This window comes from Elephantulus edwardii, unplaced genomic scaffold (genome assembly GCF_000299155.1).
Source record: "Elephantulus edwardii isolate Elephantulus edwardi_28Jun2011 unplaced genomic scaffold, EleEdw1.0 scaffold00003, whole genome shotgun sequence".
Taxonomy (NCBI): domain Eukaryota; kingdom Metazoa; phylum Chordata; class Mammalia; order Macroscelidea; family Macroscelididae; genus Elephantulus; species Elephantulus edwardii.
The window spans coordinates 1,094,997-1,119,003 of NW_006399753.1; the positions used below are offsets into that span (position 1 = coordinate 1,094,997).

At 47.9% G+C, this 24,007-nt stretch overlaps 1 protein-coding gene and 1 pseudogene across 1 annotated transcript; one reads left to right on the top strand and one right to left on the bottom strand.

The window, feature by feature from the left end:
• Window positions 1-2,603: 2,603 nt before the first annotated feature.
• LOC102847760 lies at window positions 2,604-9,088 on the top strand (annotated as a pseudogene).
• Window positions 9,089-9,743: 655 nt separating this feature from the next.
• On the bottom strand, window positions 9,744-13,172 carry ZNF623 (zinc finger protein 623). Its single transcript, XM_006903609.1, is given in 3 exon segments — window positions 9,744-11,276; window positions 11,279-11,341; window positions 13,074-13,172. Coding segments are annotated over 3 exon segments (1,695 nt in total).
• Window positions 13,173-24,007: the final 10,835 nt, after the last annotated feature.

The following is a 24,007-nucleotide window of genomic DNA, read 5'->3' on the forward strand; positions in this document are numbered from 1 at the left end:
GTCGCTCATTCAGGGTCTTTATGAATCCTATTCAGATCAATGACAACCACCACCAAGTCTGGTGGTCAAATTGAGCAAGCCTGCAATCAGTATCCATTAACATAAGTTAAGAATTACAAACAACAAAAAGGAAAAGCAGTCACTCGTACACTGCCTTCTAATCAGAACCACCTCCCAGCTGGCCCTCCAGGGCTCCTGAGGCTGTGACAGGGCAGGAGAAGCCGCCCAGCGTTCTCCACGGGACAGCGGGGGACTGTAACCACCAGCAAACTCTGCTCCTTGGCTCCGCATTTCAGCTCCCTATGGAGGAGGCCACCAGAGTCCCCTGGGCTGGAAAGTACAGCTTCCACGACAGAAACCAATCAGGGGATCTCAAGGTTAAAAATACTGTAAAATACGACAGGTCGAGGGAGGGGTGGTGAAGGAAATGGGAAAGATCTGATGTGGAAAAGTTTATGAACTTTGTAAATAAACCAGTTGTTGTTTTTGTTATGTGCTGTTGAGTAGCTTGCGACTCATAGCGACCCTGTGTACAACAGCCCTAAACCCTGCTCTATCCTGTGCCAACTGCACTGCCTCTGACACACCCATCCCGATCACGCCAGTCACTGAATCAATCCACCTCATAGAGAGCCTTCCCCTCCTGCACCGTCCCTCCACCCTCCCAAGCATGATGTCCTTCTCCAAGGACTGGTCTCTCCTCACAACATGTCCAAAGTATGTTAGACGGAGCCTCAGAATTCTTGCCTCCAAGGAGCCACCCGGTTTAACCCTTTCCAGGACAAATCTGTTTGTTCTCCTAGCAGTCCATGGTACCCTCAATACTCTTCTCCAGCACCACAGCTCAAAGGCATCAATTCTCCTTCTATCCTCCCTGGTCACTGTCTAACTCTCTGATGCATAACAAGTGATTGCAAAGACCATGGCCTGTATCAGATGCACCTTAGTCTCCAGAGTAACACCATTGCTCTTCAGTACACTGGTGAGGTCCCTCAGTATAAAATAAAAATTTTTTTTAATTATACAACCAAAGACTTACTCATTACAAATAGCTTTTAAAACAGACCAAACCCATAAATTATTATATTTGAGTCTTACTGCATGGAATACACAGAAATGAAGCTGATTAAATCTGTGGAGACAGAAGAGAAGCTCAATATAAGAAATCATTAAAAAAAATCAGAACAAAGCTGGAACCCTACTGTGGAACAGACCAATTCTCAAATGCATGTGCAAGTGCAGGGTAAAAAAAGATAGGACCTTGAATCTCCTACCTGAATTTAGTGAACATCTTGAGTAGCTCTGACATGCTGAATGCTGGTGGCCAAAGACCAGAAGTATTGTCAGACAGCATAAAGGACATTACACATGAAAAAACAGAAGATGATTTTAAACACAGAACAACAGAAGAAAAAACCAAAACAACCCAGAATGAATGTCAGAGGGGGCTATGAAACTTGCTCTACAATGCAAAGGAGTTAAAACAAGTGGAGATATAGGAAGGTGAGATTTCAAAAGGCAGTTCGAGAAGACAAAACAAAGTATTAACATGAAATGCGCAGTTAGACAATGAAACAGGAAATCCTACAGCATCTCACATTGAAAAAACTAAATCTAGACTTCAAGCCTCAGGTCGCAGCACTTAAGAATTGTATAGGCAAAATATGGAACACACAGGAAGACAGAAGGAACAGAGCCACTGGGCCAAAAAGGGCATGTCCCCATGGAAACACGTCAGCAGGTAGCATATCATCAACGACCTTCAGTACCACCATCCAAGCTGCACAAAAGGCAGAGGCAAAAAGCCAGGCGCCAAGCACCGGAAATGCCGCAAATCCACCAGTGGCCACGGTGCTGGCATGCTCCCTCTTCTCTGCCAACAAGGTTAGAAGACCACCACCTGGCCGACCAAGTGGAAGAGTTCTGTATCTGCGCTTTCCAAAAAAGGGTCCCAAAGATCCTTTATCGAACAACATTAATAGTATCACATGCAAGTAAAATTTTGAAGACATTTAAAAAATGGTTGTAGTAGTACATAATAGGGATCTGGCAGAAATTAAAGCTGGATTCAGAAGGATATGGCACAAGGAGGGTCACTCAGGGGAATCTTGGCTGGAAGCAGAGAATAAAGGCCTTGACTTTGCGACTGAAGTGTGCGCAGGCGGGCCAAGACGCGGTTGTTGGGAAAGAACAGTGGGAGACTGCATGGGTTAAAACGGGAATGACAGATCTCTGGGTCGCATTCTCTCATCACAGGTATTCAATCTGTAGGCTGAGTATATAACCCCAGAAGCTGAATCACATGGCATCAGGATTGAAGGAGACTTGTCAACAACTCTGGGTATACTGCAGACACAAATTTACTTGTTGAGAATGAAGCATTTACTGGTAAAATTCAAAGAGTATAATCTTTAGTACTGACTACAACTCAACAGAAACAAAAATCCTCCCAACGGAACCAATAAACAACATAGTGATATGTGAAGGCTGAAGCTGTCCCGTGGCTTGGGCCCACAATCGGTGCCATGAAGGCAGCAGACAAAAATCAATGTATCGGTAACCCTCTTTCTCTTCAACGAGACAGCCAAGTGGTAGACACAGAGATGCTGATCTTTGTGAAAACCCTGATGGGCAAGACCATCACTCTTGAGGTCAAGCCCAGTGATATCATTGAGAATGTCAAAGCCAAAATCCAAGACAAGGAGGGCATTCCCCCGGACCAGCAGCAACTGGTATTTGCAGGCAAACAGCTAGAAGATGGCTGTACACTCTCGGACTATAATATCCAGAGAGTCCTCCCTGCATCTGGGGCTGCATCTGCGTGGTGGTATTATCGAGCCTCCCTGTGCCAGCTCGTCCAGAGGTATAACCGCGACAAGATGGTCTGCCACACACGTTCACTCACCTGCAGCCCCGTGCTGTCAACTGCCGCAAGAAGAAGAGTGGGCACCCCAACAACCTGCACCCCAAGAAGGAAGTAAGAGCCCCCTTTTCACTGGCTCCTTTGCCTCTTGCAGGTGGCCTCCTTCTGAGCTCCATGGCCCTGGGCCTCAATAAAGTCTCTTTAACTGAACTGAAAAAAAATCATCACTATATCACCACAGCAACTATAGCAAAGTTCAGCAGGGCAGCAAACAAAGTGCTGGCAAGGTTGTGGAGAGACTGGAACCTTTATTCACTGCTGGTGGGAGTATAAAATGGTGCAGCCACTAAGGAAGGTGGTCCGGCCCTTTCTCAAAAAGCTGGAAATAGAAATACCATTTGATCCAGCAATTCCACTACTGGGAATATACCCTAAAGAAACCAGAGCCATGACTCAAGCATATGTATGCATACACATGTTTATTGCTGCATTATTCACAACAGCAAAGATATGGAAGCAACCCAAGTGCTCGTTAACAAACGAATGGATAGAAAAAGGATGGTACATGCAAATAATGGAATATTACGCAACACTAAAAAACAATGACTTTGTACATTATTACATAACATAGGGGAATCTGGAGGACATTATGCTGAGTGAAATATCTGTCACAAAAGGGCAAATATTGTATAACTCAGCTGTTATAAAATAGGACAGATGGGGACAGAGAATGGGAAAGAGTGGTTAGAACAAACACTGCAACAGAAAATATAAGAGTAAGAACTGTCCAAAAGGAATATACGACCAGGTGTTATATGTATGACAACAATCTGGAACAAGAGACGCACTGCCTGGTGGGCTGGGGGCAGGGAGAAGAAAATGTGTAACAATGAATAAAACAGTATATAAAATAAGTCTATTATGACATTCATGCAAAAAACCAACCAACCAACCAACCAACCAACCAACCCACAAGGTATTCATTGGATAAATGTGCTGCAAAGGACTCAACGTCAATCTAAGGTGCTCCTGACCCAAGTCATGCATGTTTAATCACTTCAATGCACATGGCAGTTGGATGATAAATAGGAGCTACCAGGAAAAAAAAAGATAGCTTTGTCTGGTGCTGGAGAATCCTGATACACCACAGACTATCAAACGGACATGTGTCTTAGAAGCACAGCCAGAGTGCTCCTTAGAAGCCAGGGCCACCAAAGGCACACTTTGGCCACATCATCATAAGGAAGCCGTTCCTGGGGAAGGAAATCATACTTGGTGGAGGGTTAGCCAAGAGGAAGACCATCAATGAGATAAGACTGGCAGCGGCTCTAACAATGGGCATCCACACAGCAGGTCTTGTGAGAATGGCACAGGTTTATAGGGTCTTTATGAGCAAGAGCCAGCTTGTTTCTTAAGTGCCGTCGAATCACCTGCAACTCACAGAGACCCTCTGTACAACAGCTCTGAAGCCTGCCCTGTCCTGAGCCAGTCTCACTGACTCTGCTACATCTATCCCCATTGTCCCAGTCACTGTCTCAATCCATCTCATCCAGGATCTTCCTCTCCTGCACCGTCCCTCCACCCATGCAAGCATGATGGCCTTCTCCAAGGACCAGTCTCTCCTGACCACGTTCCCAAAATATGTGTGAGACAGAGCTTCAAAATCCTAGACTCCACGGAGAAACTTGGCTTCATCCTCTCCAAGACTGACCTATTTGTTTTCTTGGCAGTCTGGTATGTTCAAGACTCTTCTCTAGCACCACAACTCATAGGCATCAATTCTTCTTCTGTCATCCTTAGTCAATGTCCAGCTCTCTGATGCGTAGCAAGTAATTTCAAAAACCATGGCCTCAATCAGGTGCACCTTAGTCTCTAGACGGACATCATTGCTTTTCAGTACTCTGGAGAGATCCCTGACAGCAGATTTTCCCAGTGCAATTTGTCTTGATTTCCTGACTGCTGGTGCCAAGGGTGTTAATTGTAGAGCCAAGTAAGCTGTAACTGTTAACAACCTCAATCTCTACTCTATCATGGTGCTGCCAATTGGTCCAGTGGTAAGAATCTTTGTTTTCTTGATGTTGAGCTTATTAGTGATACTGTTCGATAATTTCTAAACTAGATGGTCCCTAACAACAAAAACAGCTTAATTCAAATGACTACATCTATCCACAGGTATGTTTAGTTGTGCAGGGTTCTTTTACAAGTATGAAACTGAAAATGAATGAGGAAATACTAGTTATTATTGAAAAACAAAAATATTCCACACTCCCTACACCCAGCGCTGCTGATTCCCACTCAAGGTAAAGCTCAGAGATTCTCAGGCTGTAAATTTTAAATGAGGAAAGCACCTCCTCCCCTTCCTTGGAGGGGCTGCCTGGTGGGCTCACGAGCAGGCTTTTAGCTCAGATGCAGATGTTCAATCATGGTCAAAAACATGGAAATCCTACCTCTATGCCTATGGCTACTTGCCATACAGTGGTTACTTGTGGTTGCTGTGAGGCTGAACACTGTGACACTGATGTGCCAAATGCGTTAATGGTTACCCACAGTGGACAGTGTTTGGTGGAGCTCCCCGATTAAAACAAGCTTGGAAGCAAGAGTGCCATCCACTTCCATAATAGCTTGCCTCTGGAAACCCTATGACACTGGAGAAAGGATGAAAGACACCCAAGCACTGAGGACTCTCCTTCACAGGGTTGCTATGAGTCGCCTGAGACGTGACAGCACTTAACAACAACATGCCTATGGCCAATGTCCCATTTGAAAATTAGTTGCGTGTGTTATGCTGTTAAAGCAGAACTGAGTTAGTGTCCGACAAAATATGACAGGAGCAGATCAACCTGCAAGGAAGTAGGAAACAGGAGACAGGGGCCTTCTACTGATGCCACTAGCACCAGCCAAGAGCTGGGGTTCTGACTGCCTTCCTATCTGCTAAACCAGCCATGCCTGCCAACACCTTGCACTTGACGTAGCTGCTGTACCGATCATAGGACACATTTCTCTCGTAAGTGTATGAGTATTTGCTATTTCCTCCCTCTCCTTAGGAAAATTAGCAGTTTAAGCTGACAGGTTTATGATTCACTTTGGCTTAGTTTTTATTATGATAGAAGCTCTGATGGTTTAGTGGATGAGGAGTTGCACTGCCAACCAGAAGGTAGGTGGACTTGGTTCAAGTCCACCAGTTCTTACACGGGATAAAGGTAGACCATCATGTCCTGTGGAATTCACAATCTCTGAAAAGCCAATGGAGGGTCATGAGTCAGCGGGCGGTGTTAGGTGGGGGTCAGGGGATACTCCTGTCATCGGAGAGTTACCTGCTATTGAAGCATCCTTTGTTGACAGACTATCGTGTCTCATTAAATAAATTTCCCCACCATAATAAAAATGTGATCATATAGGGATGATTTTCTCTGCTCTTCTAATCTTTACCCCAGCATCATGCTGTTACTTGGTTGTCCGGTATGTGCTGAAATAAATAAAAACTTGATCATATAAGGGAGCTCTGGTGGCCTAGTGACAAGAAACTGCACTGCAATCCCAAATGCACGCAGTTCGAATCCACCAGATGCTCTGTTGGAGAAGGAACAATCTCCTCCTGTGCCAGCTAGATCTGATTTAACGGTACACAACAAGAAAAAACAATAAGTAAAATCAAGTAATGGGAACGATCACACCAAACAGTGTGAATGAAGGAATGTGTGAAACATAAGGTATACGAATTCTGTATGCAAACTGATATAAAAATAATTTTTTAAAAAATGTGATCACATATGGGCGATTTACTGTGCTCTCCTAATCTTTACCCCAATGTTATGCTGTTACTGTGGTTGTACAGTATGTGCTGGAATCAGGTAAGTTAGTTGCTTCCGTTATCTTTTCCAGATCATCTTGTCAATCACTGAAAAATAAAAACCAGCCCTCCTTAGGTCTGCTGATCAATCTGAGAACCAACTTTCAAAAAATTCAGTCTTCAATTCTTGAACTTACTCCTCTCAAAGCTACAGGTCCACCTACAAGGAAGAGCTGTCTGTGTCTACCCACTTTCACAGGAATGCTTGGCAGTTTTATTCCCAATTCTCTAGCAGGTAAGGCAGGAACCCAAGTGTTTTATCGCAAAGTAAATGAATTAACAACAATGGTATATTCATACAATGGACTACTACTCAGCAAACTAAGGAAACACACAACTCCAGTAACTTCGCAAACACGCAGAAAAAGAGCTGTCACACACTCCAAGACTTTACTGACATCATGCTCTAAGACAGGGAGGTCTCCTCTCCTGTGACAGTCAGGAGCCTGGCCCTGCACCGGGACAGAGCAGACTTCTTGGGGTCATGAACACATCACCTGTCTAGATTGTGGCTCCTGTAGGGGGTTATGCACTTATTCAAACTCAGACATCACACTGAAAATGGGTCGCCTGCTCTATAGAAATTATCTGGTAGTGTGATTCTATGCTCTTTAGAAATCTCTGCTCACAGAGAGGGTTTTGTTCTTCACCCCACACCCCCGAAACCCAAGTCCTGAACCACTGTGGGGGCTGGACAGTGATCCCTTGCCATCTGACGAACACTCGGAAAAGGGGAGAGCATAAGATGTGATCACAGATCCCCATCCCGGCATGGATCTGCTGGGAGGCATTTCCCTGGGCTACAGCCTGTACCACCTTTTCTCACAAAACGGTGAGGCAGAAGCAAGCAGGCCACCCCAGGGTCACCAAGAGCCCGGAGTGGGGCATGTCCACGGGCCTGCGAGCCCACACTGTGAAGCTTATTGACACAGTAAGAGCCATGACACAGCAGATCTTCATGGAGTGCTGGGCCCAAAGATACTGGAGGAAACGAGGACTTGTCTCCAGAAATGACGCTTTTCCCTCAAGCTAGCACCCTACATTTTTAGACTCCCAAAAACTGTAAGAAAAATCCCCCACTCGTGTTATCTGCTGGAACAGCACTAGCTATCTGAGAATTGTATGCTGCCCCCCCCACCCCCGATCTTCTAGAGCTGAAGGAATTTGAAGAACTCAAAAATATCCACATCTGGGGAACTAGTATTTGAAACTGGCTGTCTGGGTTAATATCTTAAGAAACCTAGAGGCAAAGGCCAGCACCGCCTATCTGCTCAGCAGTCCTCCCCCATTTCCAACACTGCCATGCTTGTCTTGACACAGGGCCCCTGGCAGGTCAATCTTCCTCCTCTGCCTGATAACCTGTCTCAATGGCCTTGACTGGCTTCCGAGCTGTGAATCTCTACAGGGGACTGGCCTCTTTCCCCTACAGAAGACTTCATGAGCTAGCACCGCGGCCACTGGGTTAGCAGCCAATGAGAAGCCAGCAGGCTTTTTTATCTACCCCTAGGCGAGTTCCGATGTCACTTGCCCTGGCATGCTCCCCAATCCTAATGACTAATATCTGCACCTATGTTCCTGTTGCGAGGTGCCAGGAGGAACTGTCTATTTCAGAGTGGCCCCTGGGTGTGACAGGACCAGCCACTACATGGGCCCGTCACCCTCACGATCTCTGCTTGTATTACTGTCCAGCTACTCAGGGTCTCCCTCTCCATTAGATTCATGCCATCTCTGCTTCTACACCACTAACGTACACTTGTTTTAGTCCTGGCTCCTGGGACCTTCCTGCCCTCCCCAATAAACTTGAGGTGACTTGATGACAGTGGCTCTCTTTTCTCCCAGTATCTAGCACTTGTCCTTGTACATAACATCTTATTAGAGTGCTGGAAGGAGCTAGCCAGTAGGGAAAGTAACGCAGTAGCTGAATTCAGGAGGTTCCCCTCCTTGGTAGCACAGAACCAAGTTACATAGTTGGTAGGGTTTGGGAGTCTGAGGATCCAGCCACCAACAAGCAGAAACAGGCCAACCCTCTCCAAACAGGAGGAGTCACAGGTGTGGCCTAAAGGCATTGCATGGGACAGCTCATCTCCTGGGGACCATGTGCAGTTTCTGAGCTACCCAGGGAGAGGAGACAACATAGGGTGGGGGAAAGACACTGCCAACAAACAGCAGATTGTAGTGATGGAGGCTAAACCGCACACCCAGAAACTGTCCAACAGCAGTTTGTCAGATACAGCGAGACGCTGGGTTGTCTTTTATTACCTTTGTGCTAAACGTGAGGGCACAGAATTGAACCAGGCATGTTTGCTTTCCTCCAGAACATGCGGGGTGAGGTGGTACCTGACAACCCGCTGAGTGACCGGGGTGAAGTGGAGTGAGAGGTGCACACTGAGCACACACACCTGGGAGAGGGACGCAGCGAAGCCTGATGGGAAGTTTCCTTGACATGATAAAGGGAAGTGAAGGAGAGAAGGCCCTGCAAATGGGCAGAGGTCAGGAGGAAGGTGAGAGGCTGGAGGATGTGAAAACGTTAAGCAGTGCTGCTGTGGCAGGACCTATCTGGTGTGAGCGAAGGTCGAGGAAGGAGGACGTGGAATCCATGCTCACAAGTCTGGACTTCATAAGAAGGAAAACAGGGGACTAGCCACAGTTTAAAACACAACATATCATTCTCCAACTGCATTTTTGACAAAACAAAATTTGCCAGGTAATACTTCTAGACAATAGAAGTAGATACATAAATCCACTCTTAAAGGGAGACAACTCAAGAATGACTGCAATTTTGAAATAAAATACAGACACTTTCTCTCACTCTGTCCCCTCTCCTGCCTTGTCCAGCTCAGAGTCAGCTGCAAGTCACATGGCGCTCTCCAGGACAAGCCTCTGGCTGAAGAGCAGAGCAATTCAGCAATGCTGCACAGTGGTGCCGATGCAGTTACCAGCTGTGCCCCAGGGAGGCCGATGAAGCCAGATCCCAGAAGCCATGTGATGATTCCCTCGTTTCCAAGCATCATTCATTGAGTTGAAAAAGAATTATTTTTCCAAGTTCTCAGTAAGCTGCCCTGGACATATAGACTCCACATCCAAATGTATGGGTGCTTTACTTAAGTCAAATCCTTCTTTGGGAATACCTTGATTGTTTTTAAAGTTCGAGATCAGATGAAAATCTCTCTCATACTGACTGCACTCATAGAGCTCCTTCTCTTCTGCATGAAGTTTCTGATGCTGGATGAAGTTTGACCTCTGAATAAAGCCTTTCCCACAGTGACTGCACACGTAGGGCTTCTCCCCGGTGTGAACGACCTGGTGGAGCAGCAGCTTGGAGCTCTGGATGAAGGCTTTCCCGCAGTCCTTACACTCAAAGGGCCTCTCCCCTGAGTGGATCTTCTGATGCTCAGTCAAGTGGGATTTCTGCAAAAAAGCCTTCCCACATTCTTTACACTCGTACACTCTCTCCCCAGTGTGAATTTTCTGATGTCGGATGAGGTATGAACTCAGAAAGAAAGCCTTCCCACATTCATCACACTCAAAGAGCTTCTCTCGGGTGTGAATCCTCTGATGCTGAGTGAAGTTCGAGGTCTGGCTGAAGCGCTTCCCGCATTCCTGACACACGTACGGTCTCTCCCCAGTATGAATTCTCTGATGCTGGATCAGCTTGGAGCTCCGGATAAAGGCTTTGCCACACTCACTGCATTCAAAAGGCCTTTCTCCAGTGTGGATTCTCTGGTGCTCAATGAGGTCTGATCGGTGCCGGAAGGCTTTCCCACACTCTTTACACTCGTACTGCTTCACTTCCGTGTGGATCTGGTAATGGCGGATGAGGCTGGAGCTCCGAATGAAGGACTTGCCACACTCATTACACTCATAGGGCCGCTCTCCCGTGTGGATCCTCTGATGGCGAATGAGCAGAGAGCTCTGACTGAAGCCCTTGCCACATTCCTTGCATTCATAAGGTCTCTCACGGGTGTGAACTCTCTGGTGTTGGGTGAGGTTGGAGCGGTGGCAGAAGCCTTTCCCACACTGAGCACATTTGAAGGGTTTCTCTCCGGCATGGACTCTCTGATGGTCAGAGAGGCTCGTGTACTGCAGGAACTGTTTCCGGCACACGCTGCACGCGTACAGTCTCTCTCCAACATCACTCCTCTGGTGCTCAGCCAGGTGTGAGCTCTGACTGAAGCCTTTCCCACAGGGATCACATTTGGGAAGGTTCTCCCGGCTGTGAGAGAGCTGATGTCTCATCAGATCTGAATGAAAAGTGAAGCCGCTGCCACCAGTGTCACATGGGTGACCCTCCCCTTCTCTGAGTTCTCTCTGAAGTACAAAAAGGTTGGAGTTGAGAACAGGGCTTCTTCCTGACTTGGTGCACATCTGGGCTGTCTCTGCCACCTGTCTGAAAGGTGGCTCCTGAGCAGGGGCATCCCTCAGGCTCTGTCCTGGGCACTCCAGCAGTCCCTCTAGGGGGAACTCAGAGACCTCCTTGGACTCACAGGCCAAGGTCTCCATCACTAAAAGTTGTTCTGATAGTGCCGTAGTTGAACTTCCATCCTCAGAAATTCAAGCTTTTGAACCGGCTTCTCATCACCAGTTGCTCTCTTAGAATCTGAAATGAGAATAACAAGATCATCTCTGTTCTTTGTTAACAGAGGACAGATCACCAACCAGGAAGTAGGAGGGGAAAATCCTGCCTGGTGCCCACAAGGTGACCCAGGAAGCACTGGACTTTCAGACTCTCACTGCACCCGGACCAACGCTTTTGCTCAGGACAGTGTCCTCTCTGGCCACACTTCTTAACAAGTTAGCTCCCAGGGGCAGGACAGGACCTGGTGACTAAAACTTCTCTGACCGACAAGGAATCTGGTATTTCAACACCTGCCACTCACAGTGGACGGGTCCAGCGTTCCCAGATTGAGAGACCCTGGGAAGAAGGAGCTGGCAACTTACTTCATGGGGCTAGAGGCCACGCATGTGGTGCCTGCAGGGAGGCCTTGGAAATGCACTGGGGAGAGTGGTCTCCTCAAAGCAGAGCCGACCCTAATCACAAGGGGGACCAAAGCCTGCAGGACCCTCAGCTACCTGGCACTGCTCAGTGGAACAGAACCAGCTGTAAATATCGGTTAGTAATTGGAACATGGAAAACACAAAATCTGAAAAGGAGAACTGAACATTTTCCAAAACTCAATGCTTGAAAATAGATATCCTAGGCATTAGGGTACTGAAATGGACTAACGCTGGCCAGCATGTGGTCTACAATGACAGACAGAACAGGGTGATGTCACATTCATTGTCAAAAAGAACACTGCAAGATCTACCTTGAAATACATTGTCAATTGGAAGGTAATATTCATATGCTTTCAAGGAACACCAGTTTTTAAGACTGTCTCAATTGAAACACCAAGCATTAATGTCCAGGATGAAGAATCTGAAGGCTTTTACCAAGTTCTGTAGTCTGAAATTGACCAAACACATTATAAAGATGCACAACAAACTTCTCGTGAATGGAGTGCGAAAAGTAGGAAAAAAGGGAACTGCAGTCGAGAAGCATGGCCATGCTAACAGAGGCGACACAGATGATCAGAACACAATTTTGCAAGACCAGTGACTTACGCGCTGTAAGGACCTTTTTCAACAACACAAATGGCACAGCAATAACCAACGGTTCTGTCTGCACAGGAATCCAGGTGACCACATCTATGGAAAAGCTGACAGAAGATCTCATTATCCTAAGTCTGACTAAGGCCACAGCTGACTGGAAATGATCAACATTCACTCTGCAAATCCCAGCTGAAGCTGAAGAAAATGAAGACAAGTCCAAGAGAGCCAAAGCAGAGCCACAAGTCATGGCCTCTCCAGGTGGCTTCTCATAAAGGAGTCCTGCAGTTAGAGGGAGCCTGTCCAGTTACCAGCATCCCCCACTTTTCAAGTTTGCTTTTACGTCACTTTACTTTTACAAAAGACCTACATTTATCCCCATTTTCACACACTGAGAGGAGTCCAGAGACCTACATTCACCCCATTTTCACCAAAGAAAAGAATTCCAAAGAATTCTTGCTTTTATGAAAAAGATGCAAAATGAAAACAGCACTGGACATTTGTTTCACAGTGAGATATAAAAAAGCGGTGCACATACACAGCTGCACAAAAGTGACGCCAAAGAGCAGTCTGTAAGTACACACTGCAAGAGAACCCCAAGCCTGCTTCTGCAGAATTGCTCACAGAAGACACCTCACCACCACATGCCTGTCCATTTGAAGGTGGTAAACTGAGGAAGTTCCCTCACACAGGAGGGCTAAAGCCAAGGAGAGAGAACTGCCTGACCAGTGTCACTGAGGAGCCAGGGTGAGGCAGACACACAGGGTTCCTTACCCAGGAGAAGGTGATGGCCAGTGGGGCATGGGGTACCTCAGGGGCTGTAGTGCCTCCACTGTCCCTACAGCCATTGCTGTAAATCCGGCTCTTCTGCATGATGCTGTGTTGTGATATGCCATCAAGTCAATTCATCATGACCCCATGAACAAGAGATCTGAGCCCTGCCCTATTCTGCAACTCCGTCATGTTCAAATCCACAGGGGTAATCATTGTGTCAACTACTCTTGGTCAGGGTTTGCCATCTTCACTGACTCTCTACCTTTCCAAGCACAATGCCCCTCTCCAAGAACTGGTCCCTCCCTGACACGCTCAAAGTGCAACAGTTTCATCACCTTTGCCTCTGAGGAGCATTCTGATTTCATGTCCTTCACAGATGTGTTTGTTCTTTTGGCAGCCCACAGAGTTTGAAAAATATATGGACAGTATACACACCGTCTTGTTGTTGTTGTTATATGCCATAGAGTCATTTGTGACTCATAGCGACCCTATGTACAAGAGCCCTAAACGCCATTCTATCCTGTGCCAATCTCGCTGTCTCAAACACACTCATTCCCACCACTCCACTCACAGAATCGATCCATCTCATCGAGGGTCTTCCTCTCCTGTGTCGTCCCTCAACTCTCCCAAGCATGATGTCCCTCTCCAAGGACCAGTCCCTCCTTGCAACATGCCCAAACTATGTCAGACGAGGCTTCAGAATCCTTGACTCCAGGGAACATTCTGGCTTCACCCTCTCCGGGACAACCCTGTTTGTTCTCCTCGCAGTCCATGGTATGTATATTCAATACTCTTCTCCAGCACCACAACTCAAAGGCATCAATTCTCTTTCTATCATCCCTATTCACTGTCCAACTCTCTGATAAACAGCATGTAATGGCAAAGACTATAGCCTGGATCAGGCACACCTTAGTCTCCAGCCTGACGTCGTTGCACTTCAGTACTCTTGAGAGGTCCCTCACAGCTGACTTTCCCACTACAATTCATCTTATGATTTCCTGGCTACTGTTACCAAGAGTGTTGACTGTGGAGCCAAGCAAACTAAAACTGTTAACTATCTCAATCTCTTCACCATCCATACTGATGCTGCCAATTGGCCCAGTGGTGAGAATCTTTGTTTTCTTGATATTGAGCTTCAATCCATATTGAAGACTGCAGTCCTTGACCTTCTGCAGCAAGCGCTTCAGGCCTCCTCAGTTTCAGCAAGCAGGGTTGTGTCATCTGCATAACGCAAGTTGTTGCTGATTCTTCCACCAATCCTGATGCCACATTCCTCCTCATACAGCCCAGCGTCTCAGATGATCTGTTCTGCATACAGATTGAAAAGGTATGGAGACAAAACACAGCCCTGACGGACCCCCTTCTTGATTTTGAACCAACCAGTGTCTCCCTGCTCTGTTCTGACGAGTGCCTTTTGGTCCAAGGATAGGTTTCGTATTAGCACAATCAAATGTCCTGGGACTCCCATTCTTCTCAGAGTCAGCCACAGCTTGTTGTGATCCAGTCAAAAGCCTTTGCATAGTCAATGAAGCACAGATAGACATTCTTCTGGTATTCTTTGCTTTCTGCCAAGATCCATCTTACATTAGCTATAATATCCCTAGTACCACGACCTCTTCTAAATCCAGCCTGCACATCTGGCAGTTCTCTATTGACATACTGTTCCAAATGTCTTTGGGATAATTTTCAGCAGAATCTTGCTTGCATGTGATATCAATGATATTGTTTGATAATTTCCACACTCTGTTGGGTCACCTTTCTTTGGAATGGTAATAAGTATCGACCTCTTCCAGCCAGTTAGCCAGCTGGCTGTCCTCCAGATTTCCTGGCACAACCTAATGAGCACATCCAGGGCAGCATCTGTTTGTTGAAATAAATCAATTGGTATGCAGTCAACTCCTAGGGCCTTGTTTTTTGCCAATTCCTTCATAGCAACTTGAACTTCCTCCTTCATCACCATAGGTTCTTGCTCATATGTTATTTCACGAAATTCCTCTGTGTCAGCCAATTCCTTCTGATACAGTGACTCTGTGTACTCCTTCCATCTTCTTTTTATACATCCTGGATCATTCAACATTCTACCCAAACTATCCTTAAGTATTGCCACCCGTGGCTTGAATTTGTTTTTCAACTCCTTCAGCTTAAGAAACGCTGAGCGAGTCTGGCCCTTTTGATTTTCTGACTCCAGCTCTCTGCACATTTCATTATAGTATCTTGCTTTGTCGTCCCGAGCTGCCTTTTGAAATGTTCTATTCAGCTCTTGTGCATCCTGCCTAGAGCTCCCTGCAGAGCCAGGACCACTCTCCATCCTGTTCTGGGACTCTTGGGTGGGTACCTCTCCCAGGAAAGGGTACTATCTGAGCCATCACCGCTGCCTGGCCACCCTAAACAGCACCCACTTAACACTGTCTAGTCAGGGGCCTCTGCTCAGGCTCACAGGGCTGCCACCAGGCCCACCTGGAGGGTCCCTATCACCCAGAGGGTCCCCGTCACCGAGAGGGTCCCCAGGCTGCTCAGCTGTTCTCTGGGAAGGTGGATCTGAGGTCCCGGTTTCTTGGCCAGCTGTCCACCAGGAGCTGACCCCACCTTCAAAGTAGGACACTGCTCAAAATGGTCAGCTCACCTGACCCTAGCACACCCGCATGACCCCTCAATACACCAAGACTGGGCAGCTCAGTTGCCCCCTTAGAAGGCTGCCAACCACTAGAAACCAGCCACAGCTCCCCCAATCAAATGAGATACCAAAGCTCTCTCTGCAGTCACTGCTGTCAAGTCACCTTCAAAGACCTGCTAGACACAAGTCCCCACCCCAGTCCATCAAAGGAACCAATCCCACACCACTCCCCCGAGCCCGCCCACTCCCCCAGGCCCCATCCACAAGCTCTGCCCACACTTTGCCTCCCCGCCTACTTGCACCAGTGGACCCACCCTGCACAGACCCAGCAAGCATGAGCCAGTGGACAAGCGGACAAAGCTGTGTCCCTCAAGGAATGGGGGGAGGGAGGCGAGCCAGAAGTAGCATCTGGACTTCACCCAGGCCTGCAAGCTTTTCCAGAGGCAGGAGCAGGGCCGAGCAAGGTACCCCACCGTGCGAGTTCGCACCCACACAGCTCGCCCATCATAGCACGAAGCCTGCCACTCACTCCTTGTTCTCCCCACCAGTATCCCTTACAAAGGTCAGCTCTGTACTGTAAAATCCAGCTGGTTTGAGGGATCTTCTAAATGGAGCCAGTTAATTTTCCTTAAGATTCCTTCTCAAATGCCCCAATTTTTAACTAAAACACAATTTGCACATCATGAAGCCCACCCCACCATTTCACAAATGGGCATCCCCAGACTGAGTGCCATCATTCAGTCCAGGACCGTCCTGCCTGGCTGTCCATCAGCCTGGGCCAGGTTGGGCTGCTGGGGCCTAGCTGCTAGCCATAGCACTCTCTCTCCCCTGAGCTGTCAGAAGGACCCACCCCCACAGTGGTCCCCTGTACTCATCATCAGCAACTGGCTTCTGCTTTAGGGTAACAGCAAGCAGAGCTGGTCTGGCAGGTGTGGGATCAGAAGACAGTTCATGAAGGGCTTCATTCTTGGGAAGGTGGAGGCTCAGAGGAGAGGAAGACCTTTAATACATGGACCAACACAGTGACAACAGTGGACTGGAGCAGAGATGGTGCTTATGGTGCAAGACCGGGCAGGGCTGGGCCGCAGGTGTGTACATTTTCTATCACCATGAGTTGGACAGCACCCCACAAGCAGCGGCTGGCAGGATGGTACCTCCTGAGGCCCAAACACAGACCTCTGTCCAGTTCCTGTCCCACCAGGAAGCTCATGCTATGGCCAGCCTCCTGATGCATTGGGAGGAGGGCCAAAGGACTCCAGGACCCAGCCAGCAGCAGGACACAAGTGCCCCTGTGGGGCAGAGGGTCTGGGTGCACAGGGTGGATGGGGGGTCAGTTCACTGTCCCCAGGCTCAGAAGACTGCACTGCCTAGTGTCCTGGGAGGGGCGTGGTGGGTGGCTAAGGCTTGCAGGTGACATCTGTCATCCCTGGAGAGCCCCTGGTGAGGCTGAACTGGCACCAATCATGGCAACAGGGCATCCCCCAAGAGGCAGAGCAGCCAGGGTTCCTGAAGGACCCAATGGTGGACCCCTTGCCCACTGAGCTAAGGGGGAAATCTCAGCTGCATCTACACTTTGCAAGTCTCATCACAACTCCATCCTTCAACAGTGCAAACCAGAAAACCTCGAGAGATGTTCCTGCCATTGAGACAGCCAAACCTCGCACACTAGCAAGGGGCAGGGCACGGAAGGTTCTACGGGACTGCTGGTCCCCTGCTCACTGTCCACCAGCGTGGGTTTTCCACTGTCACCTGGAGACAAATGCCTACCAACTTGGCTTTTAAAAAGTCCTTCTCCAGCTTAAAAAATATATATAAAATAAATATATAATATATAAATACTTCTTTCCTTAAGAGGTACAACTGAATGATGAGGACTAAATGAGACGGTAGAAACTTTTAAAAAGTCCAAGATTCGGAACATCCCCAGAGCAAGCTCTTCCTCCGGATCCTTTTGGAAGCTTGTTACTGTGTGGGGTCAGGACACTGTTCACATTCTATCCAACTTTATACTTTGATATCTTTTTAAGTCCATGATTAAAATATAAACTTACTGTCAAGGACTGTTTCAAGAAATACAAGATGCACTGTAAAAAGAGCTCAAAAATAAATTATAAAATGAAATAAGTGTAAAACCCTAGCAAGTCAATAGGTGACCAGCTAGCTGTTGAACTGAAACATGTCTGCAGGCCTTTTCTCCTCTTACACAAGGTGACTTTCTGCAGAAACACCATTTTCAGAGTGGAGACAGGACTGCACCACACTGTTCACCTGGATCCTGCACTCCCACAAGCCTCCCACACTGCCCCTGGCCCCCAGCATGTGCAGATGGGGGGTCTGGTTACTGAGGTGGGGCCAGAGAAACCTTGTGCCCATCTGGCTCAAGTTTCTTCCTGACACACCACCATCTTTCAGTCCAGGAGGTGGCAGATGTGAGGATGAATGGTCTGTACTGCCCCTTCCCAGAGCTGGCTGTCCCCTGGGACTAGACAGGGATGGCACAGGAGGAGGCTGGCACAGGCCCAGCCCGGGCAGGAAGGCGGGCCTTTGTTGATCAGGACCAAGGAGACGGGGACACCAGGAGAGAGGTGTTAAGTAGGGGGCTAACAGCTCAGACTGCACACCCCGGGCTTACACCCTCCTTCCCTTCATTCTTGGTGTCCCGCCTCCTCATTTTTCCTGGTCAACATTTGACGCCCAAACAGGGACCTGAATTCCGGGTATTAAAGGCACTGGGAAACCAAAAAGGCATTCCTTCAGTGGTAAGTGAAACTTTCTGGGAAAATTAAGTAGTGTCATGGGGAATTCCCCATCCTCTGAAGCTTGTACATTACATAAAAGAGAAGTGATTCCTGTTTCCACTCAGTCACTAAGTAATTCGATTTCATTAGCTCTGAAACCATTACAGTCTGAGGAGATGTCTGAGAAACTAGAGAAGAAAACCTCTTCAGAAGATGACAGTGAATCTGATACAAAGGAGAATTAATTTCCTCCACCTGTAACTCTGGAGGAAAAGAGCAATATAATCAAGGATAATAGTTCTTATGAGGAATTACAGAAACAAGTTCTAGAACTTTCTAGTAAAATATATGGCTCCATCAGCAACAACAGTTCCAGCCAGATGCTATGCTGTTTAATGATATAAATCATGCTCCGCTGGAGTAACTACTTCTAAGAAGCCTCTAATAGCTATGTCAATGGCCTTACAACAGGCAAAACAAGATTATTTATCTAACTGGGGAGAAAGGGCTTCTGCATTTCTAGTAACAGTTCAGGAAATGCCTCCTAATAAAGACTTTCCACAAAGGTATCAATTGTATCAACATCAGTCATTATTTTACAAGATTACAAAAGAATTAAAACAAGCTATAGTTTCCTATGGTACGCATTCTACTTATGTAAGGGGCATGTTATAAGGATTAGCTACAGAATTTAGATTCATTCCTTATGATTGGGAGTCCATGGTCAAAACAATCTTGGAATCTGGGGCATATTTACAATTTAGAACTTGGTGGGTGGATGAAGCTACAAATATGGAGGCTAAATTTATCCAGAAACCCTCCTCTTAATGTTACTGTTACTTAATGTTACTATTGTTGGGAAGAGGTCAATGGTTTGGAGTTCAAGTTCAGTTGCCATATGCTGCTGCTGTGATTGTACAAGACTTTGGTACATGCAAGCATAGGACAAAGTAGAAATTTCTGGAAGGAGAATCAATCCTTTTATCTAGATTAAATGATGCTATTAATAGAGCAGTATCTCAACCAGAAGTTCATCAGCTTTTGTTAAAAACTTTAGCATATGAAAATGCTAATCTGGAATGTCAAAAGGTTATTAGACCATTGAAGGTTCAGAACGCTCCCCTAGATGAATATATTCGTGCTTGTATGGACATTGGGATGAGTGTTTATCACGTTAATCTGTTAGCAGCTGCTTTAAAAAAAGGTCTCAAATGAAATGTTACAACTGTGGAAGATTAGGACATTTTGAAAGGAAATGGTATAAAGGAAAAGGGGATGAGTGAGAATATTAAAAAAAAAATCCACACCTCAGGGTTTTGTAGAAAAGGTTATTACTGGACTAATGAATGTAGATCTGTATTTGACAAACATGGCAACAAGACTGAGCCAGGAAAACTACAAAGGGGGCCTGTCAACTCGGGGCCCCACACAAAACAATGTGAGCTGCCAGAAGTATCCTGTGAGCACAGGCAATCTAGCTATGAACAGCAACAGCATATCTCGGACTTATTTCATGACACCACAGGAAGTGCTGCATTAGACATAAAGCTCTTCCTGAAAACAGCACTACTGGGGGTTTATAAAGTACAAACTAATCTTTTTGGACCTATTCCTAAAGATATTGTTGGGCTAATTACTGCAAGAAGTAGTTTAACTAGAAAAGGTACCTCTTCATCTAGGGATTACTGATTCTGACTATAAAGGAGAAATAGTTATTATGATGTCCACTAGACAACCTCAAAATCTGCTAAAGGGTCGTCAAAGAATCACTCAATTACTGTTGTTACCATATATTAAGCAAAATGCTGCTGTAATACAAAGACCAGGCTTTGGCAGTACAGGATAAAATATATATTGGCTCATCAGCATGGAGTAACTATGAATTTAAAATGGCATGAAGAAGGCAATGAGTCTTTAATGGCTACTAACCCTACTAACACTGCATGGAGGAGGAATGGTGGAACTGTATTCACATTTACATTGGCTGGCTAGTGCCCAGCTGAAGATGTCACTCTTGCTCCAACCTGACCTTCACCTGTCGTAAGAGGAGTGTGTCTTAGTTCTCCAGCTCATTGGCTCAGACTCGGTCACCAGCCAGGTAGGAGCCTCCAGCACAGCCAGGCACACCCATGATGCCAATCTCACTTCATCTTGGGGTGACCCGCCTACCCCGGGAGGTGTTCATTCTGGGACCTTCTCTCCCACAATGAGGAATTCGGCACAAAGTCCAGAGTGGCAGGCTGAGACAAGCCCAGGCCTCTGCCCACAACTATACTCCCCTCGAAAAAGAGCATCCTTTTATGTCCCACCTTCCACCTTTGTAGGTCTGTTCAGAGATGAGCTGAGATTTACAAAAGTTCATGCCATCAAACATGTGACTGATGTAAAGCAGAGGCCATAAGAAAAGGAAAATGGCAATCGCCCCCTAAAACAAAAGCTGGATGTGTGGGAAGACCACTCTTTCAGAGGGAAAAAATGTGAGACCTTGAAGAGTGCAGTGGCTCCATCCATCCCTCGCTCTCCTCGATGTTAGGCTTTGTTCTTGTGCTTTATTGAAAAACGGGAGAGTAAAACGTTGGTTTTGTTTGGGACTCAGTATTAACTTCTGATTTTTATTTTTAAAACGACCTTGTATTACCTGGAAACAGGTTACACCCATTTTCTTGTCTGTAAATGTCTACAGACTCAGCCTCTCAAAGGTCTCCAGTTTGTTAACTGAAGGAGTTTTTAAGATGGAATAGATCTTGCGTTGAAGACACACTGATCTGAAAACCAGCAACCGTTCCTTTTCCATGAAGCATCTCTCCTGTGCTCCCAGGTCAAGTTAAATCCGTTGTCACTGCAAGAAAAGTGAATGAGTGGACACGAGGGAATCCGAGGCCAGGTCTCTCTGGTTCCTAAGAGGGAGAGACAGGACATGAAGGGGTGGACTCAGGTGGAGCGTCCCAGCTTGGCACTGGGGTGCAAAATGTGCACATGCTGATCAGCACGGGAAGCTCAGCCTTAGTGTCCATGCTGGAAAGGGGACATGGCCCCGAGGCTGCATTCAGTCCAGGGAAAGGAAGCCATCTGGGGCCTCAACTCTGGGGCCCAAGAAGGAAGAGGAGTAAGTAAGCACAGTGATACACTCTGAGTATTAGGAGCTCGGAATCAACCTGTTGCCTTGAGCCTGGTGCCACCGAAGTCCCATACACATATGCACATGGCACTGCAGTATTCATTTCTTCCAGTCCCCCACGGTGGACGCCAGGGGTGGAACGAGCAGTCCCTGGGACTCAGATGAGGCCCTTCTCAGAAGTAAGCAAGAACTATCACACGTTGCCCCTCACTGTTGCTGCACCTTCCTGCCTGGACCCTGGCTGTACTGGGAAGCCCTTCAGGGACAGCCCTGCAGGGAGTCAGCCACCATCTACCTCCTCTTCCCTCTCCCAGGAGGAGACATTCTAAAGAACCTCCTATCAGGTCCCCTGGCCTGCTTCCCAGCCCCTGCACAGCATGGTGGTTGAAGCGATCCCACACAGAGGCCTCTTTTTGAGACTGGAGGAAATCTCACCTTCTAAGAGTGAGGGAGGTGATATCTGACCACCTCCCCTGCTACCATCACGAATAAGCCCAAATCCTGTCTCCTCTCACTCCCTGAAAGCTGCCCCCACATAGTGGCTCAGGCATACAGTTCAAGCCTAGAGGACACAGGATGTACTGCTTGGGCCAGTGTTAGGGTAAGGACTAGTCACGCTGTACAAGCACCACAGCCAGAGGGCCCAGAACAGCCCTAGGACCTGCAGCCAGCACTGACCAAGGACCTCCAATGGCTGGCTTCCTGTCACTCCCAAACGCCACCCTGGCTCACTCACACAACCTAGGCGCACCTGCCCGTGCCTCTGCACTGCCGTTCTCAGATGCTCTCCTGTGCCACCTCAGCTGTCTCATGGCACAGCCCTCACCTGCTGACACCTGCGGCTGAAGAACACGCACGTGCACGTACACACATATGCACAAGTATCTTGTTGGTTCTCTTGGGAACTCTGTCTGCGGACCGTAAGGAAGCGTGCACTGTTAACCCGAGGCGGTGCTCCTCCCGGGGTCTGAACCCCAGCAGCTACACAGGCCAAAGCCAGGCCACCTCTTCCTGTGTGATTTCCAGCCACTGAAAAGTTGCTGCAGGGTCAACTGTGAGTCAGCTCCAACTCAATGGAAATGAGTTTGTTTCTGTTGATCTTCTGAGAAGCTCACTGTGGGGCCTAGGTGGGTCCAGGGCCAGCCTGAGACCGCCCATGGTCCTTATGGACAAGTGGCATCTCTGTATGCCTAGATCAGGGAGCTGCACGGTGACACAGCTCGGTCCTGAGGGACACTGAGGTGGAGGTGGCTGCCACAGGGGTGCTGCAAGCCTTCTGGTCTGCCCTGGGCCCCGCTGTGCTCACCACTTCCATCAAGTCCTTTCTGGCCTAAAGGACCTCACAGGTCTCACAGGCTTTCTGGAAGCAGTGTCTGGTCTAGTCTTTTCTCCAGGGCACCTTTGGGAAGACACACATCTCAATGCTGTGGTCAGCAGTCCAGCACTGTAAGGGGCCAGCGTGCACCTCGTACCCTGTAAGCAGCATCAGTGAACAAACAGGAGTCTGTCAGGTCCTTCTCCTCATTGTCAGGCTGTTCTAAGAGAAGGCAGCCAGTTACCCAACTCCAAGAGGTGCTGGGGCCATATTTACAAACACGAAGAACAGAGCACCCTGTCCCCAAGGCCTCCCTGTCTTCCCTGGGAGGGAGGCTGTGAATGGGTGGATTTTCTGATGTTGCTTTCTAACAGAGATACACGTCCTACCTGTGTGGCCTGTATAAGGTGGGTTGAAACCAAATGATTCCATTTTGCTAGCCTGTTGACTCTTCCCAAATAGCACTGTGTGTGCCAAGAAATAAACAGTAAGTCACCTGATTAATGTTTACCCCTAGACCCGACTTTATGACCCATCCCAGGAGGGAGTTAATAGTTAAAGTCAGGCTCGGTGGCAAAATGGAAAATAGCCCCAGGCCCCTTGTACAGAAACTACTGCGACCCAAACTGGTCAAAGAGAGTCTCAGTCGGCTTCGACCAAAGCACGTTTTAAATAAAGCTTATTTGCTAAATACTCGTCCAGCGCTGCTTCTGGACTTCAGAGTGAGCTGGGACCAGTAGGGTGGAATAGCGAGGACAGGGGACGATGGCGTGACACTCTGCTCCGGGGTCTGGGCCACAGGGAGAGAGCACTGGAGAGCAGCGCAGGGTGAGGGAACACTGGCTTTGCAGACACAGCCACGCTCCGAGCCGGCCTCGATCTCCCAACCTCGTGGCCCTGCGCCCTCTGAGAGCGAGCAGGCGCGCAGAGGAGCACGCTCCCATCTCTCCCCAAGGCCCAAGGCCCGAATGCTGTTCATCAGGGACCCTAGGGGGTCTTCCCGCCCCACCCCAACAAGCTAGCGGGCACCGCGCCGCACCCCAGCATCATCGGGGATCCCCGAGGCTCCGGAGGGGATGCTCCGCTCCGCGGGGAAGGATGGACAATCTCCTCCCGAGCGAGTGCCGGCGTCTGGAGGACCAGCCTTGG